The sequence below is a fragment of the Peromyscus maniculatus genome, chromosome 3, assembly GCF_049852395.1.
Source record: "Peromyscus maniculatus bairdii isolate BWxNUB_F1_BW_parent chromosome 3, HU_Pman_BW_mat_3.1, whole genome shotgun sequence".
NCBI classification, from domain to species: domain Eukaryota; kingdom Metazoa; phylum Chordata; class Mammalia; order Rodentia; family Cricetidae; genus Peromyscus; species Peromyscus maniculatus.
This window is the reverse complement of record NC_134854.1, coordinates 126,014,580-126,037,434: the sequence shown is the minus strand read 5'-3', so window position 1 is coordinate 126,037,434 and position 22,855 is coordinate 126,014,580. Positions and strand designations below refer to the sequence as shown.

At 38.2% G+C, this 22,855-nt stretch overlaps 1 protein-coding gene across 11 annotated transcripts in view; it reads right to left on the bottom strand.

The window, feature by feature from the left end:
* Chl1 (cell adhesion molecule L1 like) overlaps positions 1–22,855 on the bottom strand; it is a 208,306-nt gene that overhangs the window by 22,740 nt on the left and 162,711 nt on the right. For all 11 annotated transcript variants that reach the window (XM_042273729.2, XM_042273728.2, XM_006994360.4 and 8 more), the window contains 8 exons: positions 16,488–16,628; positions 16,182–16,293; positions 14,693–14,859; positions 13,214–13,379; positions 10,111–10,235; positions 5,738–5,839; positions 4,369–4,566; positions 3,227–3,297 (listed from right to left, as the gene is read on the bottom strand). In XM_042273729.2, coding sequence (XP_042129663.2) covers positions 3,227–3,297; positions 4,369–4,566; positions 5,738–5,839; positions 10,111–10,235; positions 13,214–13,379; positions 14,693–14,859; positions 16,182–16,293; positions 16,488–16,628 — 1,082 coding nt within the window. The remainder of the gene's footprint in view (positions 1–3,226; positions 3,298–4,368; positions 4,567–5,737; positions 5,840–10,110; positions 10,236–13,213; positions 13,380–14,692; positions 14,860–16,181; positions 16,294–16,487; positions 16,629–22,855) is intronic.

The following is a 22,855-nucleotide window of genomic DNA, read 5'->3' as shown; positions in this document are numbered from 1 at the left end:
CTCACATTTAGTATCCACTTATGAGTGAGTACATACTATGTCCTTCTGAGTCTGGGTTACCTCACTCAAGATGATATTTTCTAGTTCCACCCATTTGCCTGCAAATTTCATGATTTCATTGTTTTCTACTGCTGAATAGTACTCCATTGTGTATATGTGCCATGTTTTCTTTATCCATTCTTCAGTTGAGGGGCATCTAGGTTGTTTCTAGGTTCTTGCTATTACAAATAATGCTGTTATGAACATAGTTGGGAGGACGTGCAGAGATGACCGGCCACATTAGATGAACTGTGGACTGGTAGCTGTGGAGCCCCCATGGGACTGGACTAGGCCCTCTGGATATGGAAGATGGTTGTTTGGCTTGAATTGTTTGGGAGTACCCAGGCAGGGGGATCAGGATCTGTCCTTGGTCTATGGGCAAGCTTCTGGAGCCCGGTGCCTGTGGTGTGACACCTTGCACAGCCTTGGTGCAGTGGAAAGGGGCTTGGATCTGCCTAGGCTCAGTGTGCTGGGCTCTGCTGTCTCCCCATGGGAGACCTCGATTTGAGGGATGTGGGGTTGCGAGATGGTTTGGGAAAGAGGGCCGGGGGTGGGAAGAGGGGGTTCTGTAGATAACATGTGGAGTGAGTAGAAAATTTCTTAATAAAGAAAAATGAAAAAAAATTAAAAAAAGAAAATTTGAGGAAACACACACACACACACACACACACACACACACACACAAAGATTACAGAAGGATGTGGGGCATCTGTCATGGGTGCTGGGCTAAAAAACTCAGTTTTCTATAAGACAGTATGTGCTCTAAATCACCAAGTCAACTCTCTAGTCACTGATACAAGCTTTTAGGTCCAAACCACAATCTATAATTATATTTTTCTCAATCCTTACTGACAATAAGTATATAAGTTAATATTATTAAGTTTGCTCATATTTTGCTCCAGGAAAAAAGGTAAATTTAATAATGTTCTCTGACAAAGTTTAAAGTAAACTGTGCCAGTGTTAAGAATAATTACTTAGTTATGTTGCCAACTATTTGGTCCCCGGGATTCTGAAGGAATTTTGTATTTTGCTTTGAGGCAATAGTCAACAAGAAAAACAAAAACAAAACAAAAAGACTTTCATAATGTTCAAATAACATAAGGAAAGTTAAGTCTCAGAAAAGCAATGATGAATCAGGTGAAGAGGCCACTAGCCTTTCCTCTCTCATCCAGCCTGACCAGAATGAAGAGCTCTCTAGAAAGACACTGTTAAATTAGGGACATAAAAACTCACAGAAGTCCTCGGAAGGACCTGAGACGCCTATGCTATTGTTACCAAGTCAGAAATTGTGTGTACTTAGTGTAGAGCACGTGTTATTTTGAATATATTTAAATTGTAGACTATAAAAATGGTAAAAATCACATAAGTTTTCACTGTGTCATACATATGTATCTTTGTGTGGTGAGAGTAGTTAAGATTCTCCCTTCTACTAATTTCTAAGAATACAGCACATTTTCTAAACAATGTTCATTATTTTGTTTCCTTAATTTTCCATTTAATTCTCTTTAGTTTAATTTTAAATATAAGTGGATTCTTTTTCTTGTGAAACTTTTAATTCATATAATTAAACCTTTAACACTTGGGAGTTGAATGCCCTGGGTAGTTAAGTTAGCAACTGAAGAACTTCCTACTTCCCTGCTTTTGTTTGATGCCTGGGTGAATTCATTCACTTACTTGCTGTTTAGGTGTTACTTATAAATTTTACTTTGAAGCTAGTTATGTTATTGAAATAAATTTTAAAATTTATTTAAATATGCTTAGAAAAAGTGAACAAAAACTATCAAGCAAGAGCTATTTTTTAAAAAAAAAAATCCTTTTGATGACCTAAATCCATGTGTTAATGTAATAATTTTTTAGTAAAATAGAATTACATCAATTTCTCTTTCTTCTTTCCAACCTCTCCCAGGGACCCCTTGCCTCACTCCCTCTCAGCATCATAGCTTCTTTTTTTTTTTTTAATTTGCTATTGTTTACACACACACACACACACACACAATATATATATATATATATATATATATATATATATATATATATATATATAACTTGTTTAATCTGTTTAGTTTAACTTATATGCATATATTTCAGGACTGACCTCTTGGCATTAGATAACTACTTAGGGGAAGACTGTTTCTTCTACTCAGCATTCCCTAGTTGCCTGTAGTTATTTGTTTATAGATGGATCCTAAGGCCCACCCAGCAAGACGGAAATCATCCCTGATGCTAGAAACTTAGCCAGCCTCCTGGGGCTAGTGAGGTCATAGATCTTAGTGCAGAACCTACTACCACCAATTCACTAAACAAACAATTCCTAGCTGCATTCTTAATATCTATACATATACCTGCAGATGAGTGCAGCTCTCACCCTTCATCAAAGAAACTTCTCTTTGCAACAGGAGAAAATGACAACCAGGCAAAATGCAGAGAACAAGGGACTGTGGGGCGCCCAGGCTCAGTTGATTCATCTACTACATAACCCTAGTTCCAGAAGAAACTTGCGAATTATATATTGAAATAATATTATCATGGATGCTATCTCAGCAGATATAAATTGTTTTGCCAAAGTCAGAGTGCTTTGTTTTAGCAACATTTCCTGGTCATCTGTTTCTAACAGTGTGAAGAAAGGAAGGCCCTCAGTGTCTGTGTCTAAAGCAGAGAATTGATGAGGTTATAATCGGAATTAGAAGTAAATGCCTATAAGACCCATGGCACCTATTTGGAGAAGGGTATTTCATAATATTTATTAGACCACATGATGAGAGTATTTTTTTTTTACTATATCTTAATGGTGAAAGTATCTAAAATACTTGAAATAAGTTACTAGAAATTTGAAATTTTCCCTATCAGATTTCATCTTGATTAATTTGTTTATCTGTCATTAAATCTTTTTTCCAGAATTAATCCCCATTTTACACTCATTCCTGTTTGTTTTCCAGCTCTTGGAACTGAGCCCAAGCTCTCTTTCTTTCTAGACAAGCACTCCACCAGGGAGCTACATCTCTAATCCCATTTTATAGCAATTTCTAATCACTGTGACCTTACAGCACTGACAACTAATCCAAATTTAGTTTTAGTTTCTAGTCTTATTCCATTGCTTTTAAAAAATACGGTTGAGTCATTACAGTTGGCAAGCCTAGTTAAAAGGAATAGCCAAGGAAAGCAAATTAACATCTTAGGGAATACACACCTCCCATTTTATAATCATCTCCTTAGGTTGGGATGCTTGAACCCTGATGTTCTGTGGATTCTTGTCCGGAGCTGAGAAATGACAAGCATTAAAAATATCTTTATATTTTTTAGTAACCAGTTGGCTAAACATCATATAACTCCACCCAGCCCCTCAAACACCCAATAATTAAATATTTTATATTTATTAATTTCAATAAATCTCATTGCTATGAAGATGATACATTTTATTAAAAGGAGTAAAACAGTACTCTCAGAGTGCTGTATTTGCTATACTGTGGATAGTACATGATTTACTACATATACCTTAAATTTAAGCCTACTAATTAAAATTCTAATCCTGATTTAATATACTTGTTTTCATTTTCAAACTGTACTTTTTCATCAGAATTATTGAGATATGTATATGATGTGAATATATACCTCTAGAAAATGAAATTGAAATTCATGTATCAACATCAACAAGCAACTTTTATGGATATCAAATTGATATAGCATGCAATACACACATGAAATAAATTCAGGCAGATGCATTTTATTAGAAACATCCTAAGAAGAATTTTAACACTGAGTCCAGTATAAACTAAAATCATGCGGGCAACATGCTTAATTTACTTGAGGAAAAGCAAACACCATATTAAACCATGACACTGCCCAATGCTAATTCTGTAATATATATTGTTTACAATGTCTCTATTGGTTATTCATAAAAATATACTGATGATTTAGATAAGTATGGAAATAAAAATGCCAAATGCATAAGACGTAACACTAGCACACAGTTTTAAATTTTTAAAAGATTTCATATGAGCTAAAAGCATTTCTTTGGAAATGAATCCATGGCTTTCTCTGTATATTGAACTTCCATTTAGAATTTACATGATGAAATACGCTTCAACTGTGATATTTAGCTATATTGAAAACTATTCAGAGTAATGTTTTTTTCAAATACCATACCCCAATGCCAATCTTCTGTTCACTATCAAATAATTACACAACTCTAAAAATTAAAATGCACTTCCAATATTTTACGTTGCTAATTTATAGAACTTTTCAAATTATTTGGAGAATCTAGAATCCTACATTACATGTTTGATCTTTTTTAAAAAGAAATGTGTTCAAAAACAAAGAGACCATCCATACCTGCTGGTGGAGTTTCATGATGGTCCGATGGATGGCTGGCATGACTTCTCCCCACTTCATTCACAGCTATGACCCTGAACTGATATCTCACATATGGAGCCAAAGATAACACAGCCTCTGTTTCTTCTCCTTGGACTCTAGTTAGCTCCTGCCACTTCCCAGGTTCCTCTCTGTTCCCTTCAAATTCTATAATGTACTCTGAGGTAAGAACAGGATCAAACCATTAGATCATATTGAATTTGTTGAAGATCTACTAAGATTAATTTGCCATATTAAATGCTCAAAACAGAAGAAAAAGGGAAGTGATTATTGGTACTGACAGAACAGTAAAAAGCATTTTCCTTCAAAGCGTGAAGCCCTGTGTTCATTTCTCAAACACACATAAAAAAGCTGGTGGTGTACATTTATAATCAGTAAGGGGAAGGTGGAAACAAGAGAATCCCTAAGGTTCCTAGGCAGCTAGCCTCATCTACTGGATAAGTCACAGGCCAATGGGAGATCCTGCCTCAAAAACAGTCAAACAGATCAGTACCACCCAATATTAAGGAATGAAACCCAAGTTTGACTTCTGACTTACATACATACATACACACACACGCACACGCACGCGCACACGCACACGCACACGCACATGCACACACATCTGTATACACAGGAACTTGCATACAACAAACATACAACAAAAACAACAAAAAAAGTTGAAGGAAAAAAGTAATGTCATTTACAAGAATATGAGTGAAAGTAAAGAAAATCATCTTATGTAAATTAAGCCAATCTCAGGAAGAAAAAATTATCTGTCCATTTTCATTTGTGGTTCTTAGATTTCATATAAGCACATAAAATCAGGTACATGTATGTGACATGAAAGTAGAATTAAAATTGCCAAGCCAGATAGGTCAAAAGGTATAAATAAGAAATGGTCAGTAGAAGAGACGTTAGGACAGTATGAGGAGGGTATGGTCAAGGCATAATACATACTTGTGCAAAAACTTTAAAAAATTAAGTAATTAAATAGAGTTTATAGTAGTATTTTAAGAAGGTTAATCCAGGAGCTGGAGAAATGGCTCAATAGTTAATAGCATTTGCTGCTCTTACAAAAGACAAGATTCAGTTTCCAGCACCTACACAACAGCCCACAATCATCTGTAACTCTAGTTCCAGACAATATAATGTCTTCTTATGACATCCACAGGTACTTCACTCATGTGGTACACAGACATATAAAAAGACACACACACACACACACACACATACATAACACACAAGTCTAATTAAAAAAGAAAGATAATCTACCAATGGAAATTAAAATAGCTATGATATTAATTTTACTCTGTTGGGTAAAGATGAAGGTCATTTCAAATCTTCCTACCGCTGATATTGCTGTTGTGGTCATCTCCAGCTTCCCAGGACAGCCGGACACTCCTGTTTTGTCTTTCTGACAAAAGAAGGTTTCCTGGAGGATCTGGAACACCTAGTCAATAACAAAAGATAGCTGTAACATGACAGCGAACAGCTTATAGGAGAACTGAGGGTGCCAGAGCAGAGATGGTTCCATGTGGCAGGCACCACCTTTTTCAAGGGATTTCAAGATCATTGGTCATCAGCCAAGTTCAGCTTCCTGAGAGGAATTAATAGTCAAAGCTTCCAATTTATCTGTAAACTCTCCACTCTGAGGATGAACTAGGCTGATGTTAAAATAGTCTTTTTATACACTTATGATTCTTTAAAGTTCAGAAAGCACATTTGTTTTATTTTTCTTCTCTTATACCTGACCACAGCTTCCCCTCCCTCTACTCCTCCCAGTTCTCTCCCACCTCCCTCCCCCACAGTCCCATGCCTCCACCTCCCCTGATAAAAGAACAGGCCTCTTATCTATGTTATTTTATTTAGTCAGAGTGTTTGCCTCTCTTGGGCACTGATTCAAAGAGAAGCTGAGTCCTGAAAATATTTTACTTTTGTCAGTGATGCATAAAAATATTAATAAAACAAAATATCAAGAAACTATCTGTTGTGGGTTAATCTTTTCGTACATTGTGAAGATGTGTCTTTGCCAAGGTGCTTTCTGAATGGTTTAATAAAGAAATGAATGGCTAGTAGCGAGGTAAAAGAAGATAGGTGGGATTTCAGGGAGAGAGAGGGAGAGGAAATGAATCTAGGCATGAGACAGATGCCAGCAAGACATGGAAGGAGTCGGACATGCAGAGTGAAAGAAAGGTAAAAGCCACACGGCAGAATGTAGATGAATAAAAGCAGGTTAATTTAAGTTATAAGAGCTAGTTGGGAACAAGTCTGAGCTAAAGGCCAAACTTTCATAATTAATAATAAATCTCTCCACCATTATTTGCAGGCTGGTGGTCCAAAAAGTCAGATGGGAACGCTTGCTACACCTACCTGAGAATTTGTCCAAGCTTAGCTGTGCTATGTTTCTTTATAAACAAACATGATCTTAATACTTGGGGTGGAAACAAAAGACAGCTATAAAGAAAGCAGATTGCTGCTTTGCTGCCCTGATTCCCAGGCTCAGAGACACCCACAGTCTCCCTTCCCTTCTGAGACCACTGAGCTGTACACGTCTCGGCAGCCCTAGAGCTTCTATTTCAAATGAAGTCTTCTTCATAACTATTTCCCTGTTGGACACAACTGTTCTCAAAAGACCACACTTGACTGACAGGGCATTGGAAATGTCTGGAGAAGAATATTTAACAATGAATGGCATCTGTTCTTCATGTCTGGTTTACTGAAGGAGGGATGATCAGAATGAGCACTTGCAAATTTCTTGCCTATGTGATGAATATATATGGTCAAGTTTAGGAGATATGATGGGTCTCTGGTAGATCGCTGATTTCCTCCAGTTCATCCTGATCTATGTGCCAGGCTCTTCTCTGTGGGACTAGAGTATCTTTAGGAGAAGGGATTGTCTTACTAATCTTTGTATTGTTCATGATGCCTTGCACATAAGTGTTTTGTGACTAAATGAGAAATTGAAAAACATATTGTCATTTCATCCATGCATATAATTATTCTATTAAATAAATAAAAATTGTGTCCTATGGTTATAGATAAACAAGACAGGGACCATGAACTTTGCATGGCTCTTCTGCAATTGATTTGGGATTTTATTATAATTAGTGATAGTCAGTTGTACATATGTTATAACAGCTTTTATAGGATGTTGGCCTGGTGTCTGCAAAATGTGGGAAATAATTGTATAATAGAAGATGCATATTGGGCACTGGTAAGTGTAACAGAAACTGATAAATCAAAAGCAATGACAAATATTTAAGTGTTAAGGTACATGGATATATCATATATATGATATATGTATGTCTCCATGGTAAAAAGAAAATGTTATCTTCAACTTTAGTTTAAAATTTGCTCTAATATTCTCAAGTATTCAAGGACATATGCTTTAGCTTGGAGGAGACAGTAAAGCTATTGCCATGCTGGCCATTACTACTTGGCAAATTCTTGTTGAGTGTACATTTACAAAAAGCTTTGCTTATAGTTCAGAAAGCAACATGCTCACTTTTAAAGTTTGGCACATGACTCTATTCCAAGGTCAAGGACTTAACTGAGAAAATGTTTCCCCAGGAGAGGGCTTCACAATCAGACTGCTTACCAGGGGTGTACAGACCACACCCAGTCCTACCCCCTCACAAAATGTATTTCTTCAACAGTGTTCTATAATTGCCAGCTTGGAGAATTTACTTTTCTCTTTGAGATTTGCTAAGAATCCAACACATCCTGTGGTTTCCTCGCCGATCCCAATTACCATGTTTCACTTGAGATGAAAATCTGACTTCTTCAACCAGCCATGACATGGAACCAGAAGAACAAAGGCTTTGAAAACTGCTTCTTAAAATATTTTATACTAAAACTTCTGGAAATAACTTCTAAACAAATTTGTTTATGTCTAGGATTTTAAAACACTATTTCGTAGGATAAAATATTCTAGGAGCTACACCTATGCCAAAAATAATTTTATGGTCAATTATTGATATATTTTAATCAAAAATTAAAACTAAATAAAATATAATTTAAAACCAAGGAAGCAGTTTTAAAAAGTTATCCTATCTTATCTAAAATTCTTTACTAAATTGTTAGGAGAGTGCCAAGAACATAAATGGTATCTATGGTCATAGCTACTAGCTGGGTGGTTGTGATGCCACCGCCGCCGGCCTGTGCCACCTCCACCTGGCTGGTGATGCACGCCTTTAATCTCAGCACTACGGAGGCAGAGCCAGGCACATCTCTATGAGTTGAAGGCCAGCTTAGTCTACAGAGTGAGATCCAGGACAGGCACCAAAACTACAAAGAGAGGAAACCTTGTCTCAAAAAAAAAAAAAAAAAAAGAGGAAGACTAATATGAGGGTGAATTTTAATATTTGCAATGAAACTCAGAAGGTGGGCGCTGACAGCAAAAAGCCAACCTTTCCTTGCTGCCATCACTCAAAATATGGAGGTGTCCAGATGCTCTGTACTCATGACACCTGAGATGCAGCTCGCCAGATGCTCAGCTTCTGTGACTTGCAAATACTGCTGGAATAGCTACCAGAGAATGAAATATTTCCACTTGCAGAGTCCCAGGAAACTCACTTACCTAGAGCTAAAATCTCACCCACTGAGCCAAGTCTATATTTTCTATGATATAGGATGTACTACATTGGCCTCAACTTAGCAGCTATTGGCTTCATATAAAGGAATCCAACACCAGCTTACTCACTTTCCATTGAAGGAAATTGTAAGCTCTCAGTAGTGGGCATCTCAGGTAATATTTAGCTCATTCCATTAGGAAATGTCAAAGGTGTTAGCAGGAAGTCCTTCTTAAATGCATGTGGTATCCATAAAAAAAAAAAAAAAAAAAAAAGAGTATCCAGAGCCTGTTTTTTGAGGTTGGCTTGAAATTCTAATGGTAGGAAAATCCCTTGAGAAGGAATTTTGTAGGAAAAGCCTTTCTGGAAGAACTATGACTTTGGCAATGAGATTCAGCAAGGAGAGAAGAAGGGGTATGATTGCCCTCCATACTTCTCAGGATGTTACACCTGCAGCATCAAAGGAAAACTACAGCTTAAATGGTTTGCTGCTGTTGTCTTTACAGAGCAGGTTTGCAGATGGAAGAGCTGGTGGTGAGTCAATGGAGAAAGGCAATTGGAAAGCAGCCAGCAGAATGGTCTGAGGGCTAAGAACTCTGGTGATTTCAGGGCTAATTGCATTGATTGCACTAGTGAAGTGTGCACACTGTTTTCCAATTAGTAATTAAAAAAATCAAAGATGTTCCTTTACCGAATACTTGATGTCTGTGCTCAGCTTCCTGGGGCCTTGGGAGCTCAACCTAAGGTTCTGGTGTAGACTATAAACACCAGGTATCGACCACTGGACACTCCCATTCTCCAGTCTTAAATGGAGCCCTCTTCCATTCTCAGCCCCACTTCTCTGAACATTAGTAATGGGTGGATTGAGACCTTTGTTTTTCTTTCCACTGCCAGCATCGCTTATCTCCTGCTGCTACTGGCAAACTTCCCAAATAGGGAAAAAGCATTAAGCATTAATTAATTTCTTTTATGTGAGAAGAGTAGAAATAATTTAAAAATGAAGTTGCAGTTCAAACAAACAAACAAACAAAACACCAAATTTTCCTTTAAGAGCAGAGGCTCAAGAAATCAGTGGCTTTAATACCTAGAAACAAGGGAAGTCAAGTGCTCACAGGAAGCATGTGCAGAGATTCTCTCTGTTTTCACTTACCGAGGACGGTTACTTGAGTTTTCTCAGAAATGCTATCAAGAGCAGTTTGAGCAGAACAGGAATAAATACCCTGATCTTCTACCGAGATGTTAGATATGGTCAGATTAGCTCCATCAATCACTATTCTGTTGGGGGCAGAGGGCAAACACAAAGTACATGATGAATATCTCCAACAGCAGAAATACAGTCCTTTAGCAACACATGATGCAAGTTCCTTTAAGGTAAATGATTCCAGGCAGAGTGATGAAAACAGTTCATACAATGCAAATGTTACCAGAGAAGGTCACAGATGAAAACTGGGAATACAGTCTCACAGTATATACACATGATTACACAGTATTAAATGGAATCACATTTTAACAAATTACAAAATCCAACCCACAGGTTGTGATGGAAGTCTGGGCTGGCTGCCATGTTTAAGAAACATATCACACTAACACAGCTAGGATTTTGTGATTTTTGGTTTTCAGTTTTTAAAGACAGGTTTTCTCTGTGTAACCTCCCTGGTTCCCAGACTGTCCTGGAGCTCTCTCTTTACCAGGCTGGCCTGGAACTCACAGAGATCCACCTTGCCTCTGCCTCCCAAGTGTTGGTGTTTATATAATTATTATTATATGAGGGAATCTCATATAGAATCAATGAGGATGCTTCTGAAAAAAGAAGATTCTAGAACCCTACCCAGTTCCATAGAACCATAATATTATGATAGAATCACACAATATCTTTTTTTAAATTTTATAATTTAATTTAATTTTACATATTAGCCACGGATTGCCTTCTTCTCCCCACTCTGGCACTCCTCCCCTTTCCCATCTCCTCCAGGGCAAAGACTACCCTGGGGATTGAGTTCAACCTGGTAGATTCAGTCCAGGCAGGGGATTCCTCCTCTCAGGCTGAGCCCAGTGTCCCCGTATAAGCCCCAGGTTCCAAACAGCCAATCAATGCACTGAGGACAATATCTTTTTTAATGTTTCCCTGTCCTCTACTTCCAAGATGTAATAATGGAAGCATTTAATGTATTTGAACACTAGGTGGCAGTCCTGTACTTCTTTCTGCAAATCATTTCAAGTAGCTTTTTAAAATTCATTTTTATGTATTTTGCTAGTTTGCAATAGTTTGTCATACAAAAGTCATTCTTTTATCATTTTTATTTTTTACTCTAGATGTATAGACGTATTATCAACATGAATTCTCATATTTTTTACATAAAGTACTATTAAATTTAAATTATATTCACAGTAATAGCTATTAGTTGAAAAATACTGTAAGCAATGGCTTTTTTATGAAAAGGATGACAGCCTTACATAATTGAAACTTTTAATGTTAAATTAATAAACTGAAAAATTTTGAAGACTAGAAAACAAAACAAAACTGAATGATATGTGACTGACTTTGGCTGGAGGTAGTGCCCCTCGTTCTTACATCAGTTTGTATAATGAGAATTTGCCAGTCAGTACTACTAGTTGTTTGTGGGGAAGAATCCCACTATAATAAGTTAGGGGTCACAATTGAAACTAATGCCTTTGCAAAGAGAAATGGCATACATACATATACACAGATATTAAGACAATGAGGCCAAGGAAGTGGCAGCCAGGAAAGAAACCGACTAGAGAAATGATGAATGAATTGTCCAAAAAAGAATAGTGAACAATGATCTTTCTCTTATATTTTCTAAGACCATGAAATCTTAATTCACTATAATCGTATGCTCCAGATTTTTATTCCTTTCCATTGAGTCATGTTATAAATGTAGAGGTAGAAGGACATCTAGCAGATAGTGTGAGGGTACAAATCCCTTAAGGGCCAACGTTGAGATTTGAAAACCACTGAGTTTTAATCCATTTTTTTTTTTTTAAACCAAGACTCTGCTGAGATCTCATCAAAAGAGAGCTTGGACTATTTCCAGACCTTCTGAGTTACTATGTAACTTCAGATGAGATTTGACTTCAAAATGATAAATTCCTAGCTCTTACTCAAAGATAATAGAAGCTGAGGCAGAACTGACCTTTGTGCCATTTAACAGACAAAGCAGCCTTTCTCTTTTGATTCTACTGGATGCTACTGATCCCTTTATCTTTTTGTTGCCCTTAAACGCCAGTGATTCTCAACAGCCATTCAAACTTTCCTCTTTGTTCTATGTTCTGTGTTTCTCCTGTTCAGAATACTCAGAAATGCAGCTCCAGCATTTATACACATGAGCTCTCCATTCACAGATTCAACTGACTGTGGATGGACAATGTCTTTTAGACTTGCATCTGTACTCAACAGGTACACTTTTCTTGTTGTTATTCTCTAAATCACACTGTAGAGTAACTACTTGCTGAGCATTTCCACTGTATCGAGTATTAAAAATGCTGTAAATGTAACCTACATCATGAATAAAGGCACGAGATTCAAATAGAACACCCTTTTATAGAACACACTTGACCACACTGATTTTGGTATCTGCCTAGGATTCTGCAAGCTACTTCTAGAGATATAAGGGCCAGCTAATGCGGGCCATATGTTATAACAGGATAAGGGGTTTTATGGGCAAGAAGAACTTGTGTGAGACTGGCAGATAGAAGGGAATGGACACTGCCCTTCTAGGAAGCAGTGGGGACAATGGCTCTGGCAGACAATGGGGTAGCAACAGTTAACCTGTCCTGTAGCATCGGCGGGGGGTGGGGGTGGGTGGGGGGATGGGATGGGGGGCAGGGTGTCTGAGGAGGAGGCAAAAGTTTTCAAAAACCTGGACCACAGATGTACTGCCCATGAGCAAGAACCCCCCAAAACAGCAACATCTTCCTCTTTCAGTCTTCCCAATGATTTGGGAAGCCCCTAAACCTATGCAGCTAATCTGCATCTCACATCTGACTTCTCCTTCCTGCACTGAGAGGAGAAACCATGCTTCATAAAAATGAGCACAAGCAAGAAGAAGAACATATAAAATAAATAAAGCAGTTATTTTAAGACCTCCTGAATATTGATTTGAAGAATGAAACATTTGAATCAGTTTTTGTTCTTTAATGCAGTGTGAATAATTTGGGGACTGTTTTTTTTTCCCCTAATGTGAGATCTTAAATTCATACGCACCAATGTCGTTCCCTAGCAGTGTACTTACCTGCCATCTTCTGTGCCATTCATTTCGAAAACCTCCCCATCTTTACTCCAGGACAACTTCAAACTGTGTTTCAAATGTGAGTCACACTGGCTTTCACAGTGTAGTTCAAGCACGTGTGATTTGGGGATTCGAGGGTTCTTTGGAGAAACTCTGAGCTTTGTAGCATCTGTATGTTTTTCAGTCAAACAAAGGTGAGTTAGAACTACAGAGCACAGTCCACTTTGTTATTCAATGTCTATAACCTTAAAATTTTCATGACGCTGTCAAATTTACATGCAATGTGTCACACTGTAACTTTCTAACATTAAACCTGAGAAAATTTAGGTGCAAGCACAAACTAACATTAGCATGATTTCTTACTATTCTTTGCTAAAGTAAATAACTAAATTGTGAGCTGACAAATATCTCTAGAGGTTGAAAACAACATAATTTCTCATTGTATATCATCCAGATATATAATCATGTTTTAAGGAAAATTGGAAAGTTAGTTGATTTTATATTAACATACTTATTATTAAGTCAGAAACACGAGCTGATATGGTGAAGCCCTAGCATAAATGTGCTATCCACACAAACATGGGGGATTAGACATAAGCCCTGCAAAAGGGAGACCAACACTTGTTTTCCTACTCAGAGGTACTCCCAGAGCTTAGGAGGGAGGACACTGTAAACATTGAATATTTACTTGTGGAGTTTCTTGCTGAATGAATGTGGGAGAATAATAATTCAGGATAAAAGCAATTGCTGCTATCAAAACCATGAAGCTAAAAGATTAAAAAAAATTAAAATAAAAATGTCAATGAAGCCTGAGTCTATCAGCAGCTTCCAAGGACTTCACTGAAGGGGAAAGTCTGGTTGATGCTCCTAGTTTAAAGAGAACAAAGAAAGCCTGTCCAAGCTGTCAGGCTGGATTTTTTTTTCTAGTATCACACTTCTATGATTTTGTTGAATGCTCAAACAAAACTGGTACTACCTCAAGTTCACTACTTGATTTAGTATAGATAAATAAACATAGAATTGAAACTACACCCAAATAAGCCAGGTGGTGGTGGTGCATGCCTTTAATCCCAGCACTAGGGAGGCAGAGCCAGTCGGATCTCTGTGAGTTCAAGGCCAGCCTGAACTACAGAGCAAGATCCAGGACAGGCACCAAAACTACGGGACAGGTTTCTTCATAGAAACCCTGTCTGGGGGGTGGGGGAGAAAATATACCCAAATAGTAATTTCTTAAGATATAGATGGTCATCTACCACTAACAATCTAACAATACACAGTGACCTGATAAGATGGCCCTAATCCATGGATATCACATCCTGCCATACTACCAGTAGTCTTTCAGATGAAATACAATGGAGGGCTTTTGAGAAATGATCAAAGGACCTTCAACAGGTACTCAAAATGACACTGTTTTCTCTGAGAAAACAGAGAGAAACCAAAGCCATGTGAGAACCCATGAAAGCAAAGGCAAAATAACAATACTTCTAATATCCAAGTTGGCTGTGATGACGGCTTTTCCCATTGCGTTGTCTACCCAACAAGAGTATGATCCCGCATCTTCCTCAGTAGTTCTGTAGATCTCCAGTGTGCCATTTTCATGGGTATGGTACCGATGACCTTCAAGGGGATGTGCTTCATCAGCCACTTCCCTGTGGAGATGCAGAAACGAGTCATTTTGGATTAGGACACACAATTCTGTACCCTTCAGATACTGGTCACTGATGTTATCTAGGCTCACACCTTCTTTGGGTGCTTGGTAGACCATCTTAAATCTTTTTGTAGCAACTAATTTCTCTCCTAGAACTGTCCAGGATGTAAATCAGGGCTGACCAACAGACTGTGGCTAAAAAGAACCCAATTCCCTCTTTGGACAGTTGCCTCTGCCTGCCTCATAGATTCCAGCACTGCTTTACATATGTCCTAAAGCTTAATAAATATTTTCTGGCTTATTTATGGTGAAGCCTTTAGTTAATGATTGCTCCAGGCTAGCAAATGGGAAAGCTAGTAATTGAAACAGATAATGAACCTTCCCAACCTCCCACTGTCCTAGGAGAACATTGGTCATTCAGAAATATTATAAGCCAGGAAGTCTTGCCTCTCCCGTGGACATGCATTACATTTACCCTATCAACCTCAGGCTCATTTTCTCCCCCATTCATCCATTCTCCAAGCATTTCTTGTCACAGCTTGATTAACCCTGTGCATTTCACAGTAAGTGATTGCTTGTGCTCACAGTTGCAGAGGACAAGTGGGCCACCGGCACAGGTTTTACAAAGTGAGGGCTAGGTTGAGAGGCCCGCAGGACTTGCCTCAGATGCAAAATGTAAAAGCATTTTCAAAAATCAAGGTAAGCAATATTTTAATCAAATATTCCTAAAGGTCAAAACCAAAAAGAAAAACATCACAGTTGACTTAGACAAGATGCGACTCTGATTTCTGCATAGCCTGACCTCACTTCTTTCACTCTAGGCCCTGGAGAGGAATAACACAATAATGTCACAGTAAAGTAATCAAACTTTATCAGTAAAGCAACTAACACGGTATATGCTTATGGTGATAAGTTTAAACTTAACATTATTATTAAAATCAAAATGAATGTTAGCAAAGTCTTCAGTGTGTAATTGGCTGTATGTTAAGATAAACAAGCAGACAGCCCAGAGGCCATAACAACCCTTAGGTAGTCCCATCAATGACAAAATAAATTCATCTTTAAAATTGTCTTAGGAATCATTTTAATTCTCTGCTTTATGAACACAATTGACTCTGTATATTTTTTCATGTTTGAAAAAAAAAAAAAAGAATCCCAGAATCCGAGTCAATGTTTTCAGGAGGGATGAGTAATCAAAATTTGCTTCCTTATTTTTCAGAGGCATTGACTCTCTGTAGCGGCACAGACACAGTGCAGGCTGCCAAATGGTGGCTCAAGGGTCCCCAACACCCATTCCCTTAATGGAGCAGCAAGTCATCTTACCAGATTACTGTGGCCTTGGGTGAAGCAAAGTACTCGCAATGTAAGAAGGCACTATACCCAACTACCGTCGCATAATTTTCTTCATTCTTTGTTTGTATCAGTGGGACAACATCTGGTCAGAAATAAAGATAAGGTTTTAAACCTTTCTGCCTGAGGTTGTCCTCTGGCCTCCACCTGAACACAAACATGTATATTCCCACACCAAACTTAACACACATCCCCAAATCAAGCTGGTACTTGTGACTATAACTTTGAGCTTTTTCCTTCGGCAAATAGCAGATGAAGTCAGGACTCAGGTCTGCTCACCTACAACGTCAATATTGGCACTGGCAAGGATGGTCCCATGGATATTTGAGGCTTCACATTGATATACAGCAGTATGGTTTGGTTGTAGATTTGTAAAACTGATTTCCCTGGGGAACATAACGTCACCAGGAAATGGATGATCTGAAAGAGAAGAGAGAATTTCAGTATGATAAAGAACAGAATATAAAATATTTATGAACCATTTATTAAATGTGTCACACAGAATCTATATTTGAAGACCAGTTTAGGGTGAAAAATAGTTCACTGAAGTCACATCTTTACAGTTTGCTCAAATCAACATGGGTGCTTTTTCAGACCCTTTTGCATTTGCAACATCTTTTCAAATTACGTTTTCAAATAAATATTATGAGAACCCATGCTGCCCTACAGCTCAATGTCTCTTTGTATACCTGCTGATGATAAGACTGGAGGTGACATGTTTGACATCTGAGTCCTACTGTGAGGGAACTCATACTTCAGCATCTGCATCTAGATGTCACTAGTGCATAGGAACACAATAGAGCCTAACTGGCCCTGGTTTCTCTCTTGACAACATTTTCTCCCTTCCTACTATTTTTGGATTTATTCCATTATTTTGTGTGATTTACATTATCATTTAGCCAATTCAAGTATGTAGCTCACAACTCTTAATCCTTTCTCCTTCCCTCCTTCCTTCCTCTTCACCCCCTTCATCTTTTTGAGAGTAGTTGCCATGTCTACAACTTTTTAGGAATAAAATCTACACTACTTTCTATAACGATCTCCTTTTTACTCTGAAGTTACTAGAGGGTATTTACTTATATCTGAAGATTTGGAGTTAGGAACCAGAGATGAGAAAGAACATGTGGAGTTTATCTTTCTTGGTCTGAGTTGCTGCACTAAATATTATATACTCTAGTTATATCTATTTATCCCCAAATTTCATGTTTCATTTTTCTTTACAGATGAATAGTGTTCCTTGGTATATATGTACCATATTTACATCATCCATTTATCAGTTGAAGTACATTTAGTTTGTTTCCATTTCTTATCTATTTGTGAATAGAGGTCAGTCCTAGAAACATGTTCATTCAGAGAGCACTGAATAGATTCAATATCTTGTATTTATATGTTTGTTCTTATGTGTGTGTGTGTGTGTCTGTGAGTGTGTCTCCCTCTGTGTTGAGTAACACTAATGACAAAAGAACAATAATGACTAGAGCAGCTGTGAATTTAAGAGGGAAGGTCCAACAAAAAATTAGAAGGAAATGATGCAATTACATTTTAAATGAATTTTAAAAACACATTAAAACACAGTACTATTGATTAAAAATATACTTATCTGTTGGAAATTAGAGTACCTAACACTTTTGTGGGCTTATTAAGAGCCACAGAATCCCACTGGGTATAGCCAATGTGTTATTACATTGTTTCTGCTTAGAACCTATTATATCAGCATTTACAAGGCTTTGTAAGCATCACTTTTTTTTTTGTTTTTCGAGACAGGGTTTCTCTGTGTAGCTTTGTGCCTTTCCTGGAACTCGCTTTGGAGACCAGGCTGGCCTCAACCTCACAGAGATCCACCTGCCTCTGCCTCCAGAGTGCTGGGATTAAAGGCGAGCGACACCACCGTAAGCATCACTTTTAGAGAAAATGAACATCTTACAGCATCTGGCAACAAGTTGGGCTCTAAATAGTCCCTTGTCTTGACACACAAGAAATGAAGAAAAATGTTTTGTGCTAGAATTTTTGAGCAAGGGACAACGATTGAAGAAATTTTAGTTTAAATGACAACAATAAATATTTTCTTTCTCCTTGTATTTCCATCATACAAAATAACAATTACATTAAACTTCATGCAGTGGGAAACAAGAACTGCTACATATTGGGAGACTGTTTTATACATTTTTTTCTCACTAGAACCATAATGTATGCGTTTCTTCAGTCAGCTGAGATGCCTGTATCCATGCAGATGTATAGTGTGTTACTAACACCTAAAGAGCAAGCATAACAAAGCAGTGTGTAAATATTTGTGGAAACATCTGAAATAAATACAAAGGATGACATCTTATTCATGAAAGTTCCCTATCAGTAGACAGAAATATAGGTTCTGATGTTCACTCACAGAACTATGACTATGTGCCTCAACAACAACAACAAAACCACCCAGGTGTGAATAAGGCTGAGGACTTTGAGATTGAGGAGTTATGCTACTATTCAGGTGGGCCCGGTATGACTACATTGCTTCTTGAAAATCAGAAACTCTTGTCTGGCTATAAAATCAGAAAGGGTTGGGCATGAGAAAATGTCCATGGTGACAAGGATGTCAACTATGAAGATGGAGGAAGAGAGCCATGGGTGAAGAATATAGGCAGCCTGTCATAACTGAAAAGGAAATGGATGCAGAAATAAAGAATGAGACAGGGTAAAAAGGGAGAGAGAAAGTGAGAGAGATACTTGGATTTCCTTGCAGAGAGTCTTATATTGACCTCTTAACTTTCAGAATTATACAACAGAAAAATTGTACTGGTTCAAGAGACCAAACTTCTGAGAATTTGTTATAGCACCATCAGAAAGCTAATATCAACATTTGAGGCAATTTATCAGCTACCTCTTCAGGATTAACAAGGTAGATAGCCTTTCTAAATTCTGTATGACAGAAATCGTAAAAGGACACCATGAGGGATTATGTCTCTGATCTCTTCCTTTATTCCTCTACTATTACACAGTCTGGCAGAGCTAATCTTGTCACCCCCATGTTTTGCCTTATATCACAGGCCCCAAGGGCAGCTTTGAATCAATACAGTATTGTAAAAGAAGAATTAACACCAAATCCTCATGTTTGGATGAAAAACAACTAACCCTGACTTATCTCTCCTTCTGGAAATGTGTTTGGAGACTTCACAATATACTACACATTGTAAAAACATAATTATTCTAAAGAAAACATAACTTTCAATAGTATCTATCAAACTATCCTAGTCCTGACATAATCCCAGGATTCTTTCTAGATGATTCTCTCTCATAAAGTCAATGAGAACAAGACAATATGGTTGGAGATCCCTGCACTCAAATTCACTTTTTTCTAGGCTCCATTCTAGCCATGAATTTACTTGTATTGTGTCCTCAAGTAAATACTGTAATTCTCATGAGCCTTGGCCATTGCCTCTGAAAAGTGAAGAATAAAGAGATCCATTTTTCCAAGGTTTTCTCAGAAATACTGGATGCCATATCTGTGGGAAAGTTTACAACAACTGTATTCATTTGGCTTAAGTCGGAAATAAGACTCATAAGGAATATGATTTTCCAAAAGTATAAGTCTAAAGAGATTTCAAATCCTTCTGTCAGACTGACTGTCATCCCACAGCAGCCTTGTTGCATGTGATAGAAAAAATCTGTGCTCAAGAGCTGTGGTAAGAGCACAGCTTGTAGTTCAACACTGGTTTCTGTGGTGATATGCTGTGTACTCTAATAAACTTGCCTGGGGATCAGAGGACAGAGCCAGCCACTAGATTAGACATAGAGGCCAGACAGTGGTGGCACACACCTTTAACCTCAGTACTGGGAAACACACATGCCTTTAATCCCAGAAAGTGACATCAGGGTGGAGAAAGGTATATAAGGTGTGAGGAAACAGGAACTAAGGCAGTTCAGCTGAGATCCATTCAAGTGAGGATTCAGAGGATTTCAGTTACAAGATTCGTGGAGTTGGTGAGGTAATAGGTGGCAGTTGTGGCTTGCTCTGCTTCTCTGATCTTTCTGCTTTCACCCCAATATCTGGCTCCAGATTTTTAATTAAAAGACCATCTAAGATTCGAACAACAGGTTTCAGTACCTCACATGTCACCTGTGAACACAGCTCATATCATCCACCAAGCAAATCCATTGTCTCTACTTTGGAAATATCCACTAACTCACCACTCTGACAAATGTCTAGCCCGAGGCCTCAGTATCTTTCAATCACCCTTTTGCAATCATAGAGCTAAAGACTGCATTCAGAGACCAGAAAACTCCTTTAAACATAAATTACAAGGGCTGATATATAGCTCATAGTACAGCACTTGCCTGGCATGTGGGAGGAAGCTTAGTTCAAACTCTAGTACTTCACAAACAAACAAAACATAACATTCCTCACTCAAAATTGTCTAATCAAAACTCTATGACTGCCCATCTGTCATCAATCAAACCCCAAGACCCTAATTGGGACTTGTCATCTTCTACACTCCGATGCCTTCATTTACTGAATGATTTCACCAGATAACAATGACCCTTCCTCATGCCCCAAGCTTAAGCCACACTGGGTTATTTTCTTTTCCTTCTCCAGACACACATGCCTGGGGAGTATTTTCATTTACTCACCTCTCTACTCCAAATGCACTCAGACAGTAGATGGCAGCTGCCTTCCTTACCGTCTTCATTTCTCAAAGTATGTGTACTTTTATCATCATAAAGCTACCTTGCATTTGAACTTTACACTCTCCTTGGGACTTAGCTATTTTCTATGTACAAATTTCTCAACAACATGACCTCTTCTGATTTTATGTCTTCTTTAATCTTTTTATAACCCATTGAATTCAATTAGTGCTATCTGTATTTACATGGGTGGGGGCTATTCACCAGAGCATAGGCAACCTACCAGTGGCCATACGCCAAAAGAAAAGTGTCTCCTCTTCATCAACATCCATCAAATGCCAATAACTCTTCAGCTAGAGGGGATGCCTCATAAATCCCACACACTCACCCATGCTAGAGTTTTGACTGACAGGTCTCATATAGTTACTAACATGTGCTGTGAGTTCATGGGGACAATGGCTGGTTCATGTCGAGAAGAGATCATTTCATAGCACTCCTCTCATTCTGTATATCTTACATTCTTCAGTTTGCTCTTCTGTAATAGTCCATGGACCACAGAAGGGCTAAGGACACCAATTATCTTCAACACTTCATCCAGTTATAGGTCTCTTTATTAACCACTCTCTACTACAAACAGAAACTTCTCTGACCATGCCAGAAAACAGCCCTAATCTGGAGGTTTCAAAACCTGGCTGCCTGGGGACCCACCCTTAAAGCTCTTCAGTATCAGGACAGGGATCCAAGCAGCAGGGATTGACTCCCTCACCCTCCTGTATCTACCTCTCAGGGTTGCTGTTTTGTGCCCGATCCTGTGCAAAACATTCTTTGAATGGTGTTTTCTTCAAGCCACATAACAGACCCACAAGCCACTGCTATTTTCATCTCCATTTAGTTTATGAAGAAATAGGTTTTAGGAGGGTAAGTCATATTCTTAGTCATACAGCTAGTCAATGATAGGATGGCCATGTAAACACAAGCAGTATGGTTCCAGAGTTCATAAACCATGAGAGACCTCTGCAGATAAATCATGACCTTAGCTAGCTGACTTATTCATCTCCTTCAGACACTACCACTGCTTCCATTCGGTAGCTTGAGGAACTTAAGCTTAGATAATTCATTGATCAGCTGGAGGCTACAGAACTGGGAAGGGCCACAGCCCAGGGAGGACTTAGGTTTGTGAAGCACAAGGAGGCCTGCCTAGTATGGGGAAACAGGGCAAAGGAATAAATCGGAGCCATATACCTGCACTCAATACTCTTTTTCTCCATGAAGCTAACCAGAACATAACACATTACATAGGTTCTGTCCTGCGTGAACAAATACCTTCAGAATAGCCTCAGCTCTGGGCACAGATTAAAAGCTTAGGGACTTAGAGGCTGATGCAATGAGGACACTGCACCCTTAGTCCTGCTCCATTTCCATCTTTCCATGGCCACCCAATGTGGACAAGACTCCAGGGGATTTTCTAACGTGTCATCAGCAGTTCGGGAGCAGTTGTGTCATGTACTTTAAGGCTTCACATGCTTCCTGGCCACAACAGGGAGGCAATGTCTGACCAAAGGATATTCACAGTAGGGGCAGAGCCCAGGATAGGGAATATTGCATGGGTGCAAGAAGATCTAACTTCCAACTTATGCTTTCATCTACTAGGCTACTCTATCATTCCTTCTCATGGGCAGGAACACGTGTTGGTTTGTGTTAGTCCTTTTCCTGATTCAGTCATTGGGTCATTACTTATAATATATATATATATATTATATATATTACATATATATACATATATTATATATATATATATGTATATATAGTGTGTGTGCATAAACACTATCCATGCCTCTTCCGCTGTGTTGGTTCCCATCAATCAAATTGCTCATAAAGAAGAACTTGTTGATTTTCTGGCAATGTATTATGGTAATACAGCCCCACCCAGTCTACCTTAATACATCTCCAAACTGTCTGATGGTATACTATGCCATCCAATTGCTGCCTTCCCCACCCTTTAGCTCTCAGGGTTTTTGCTTTTAGTTTGTTTTTAA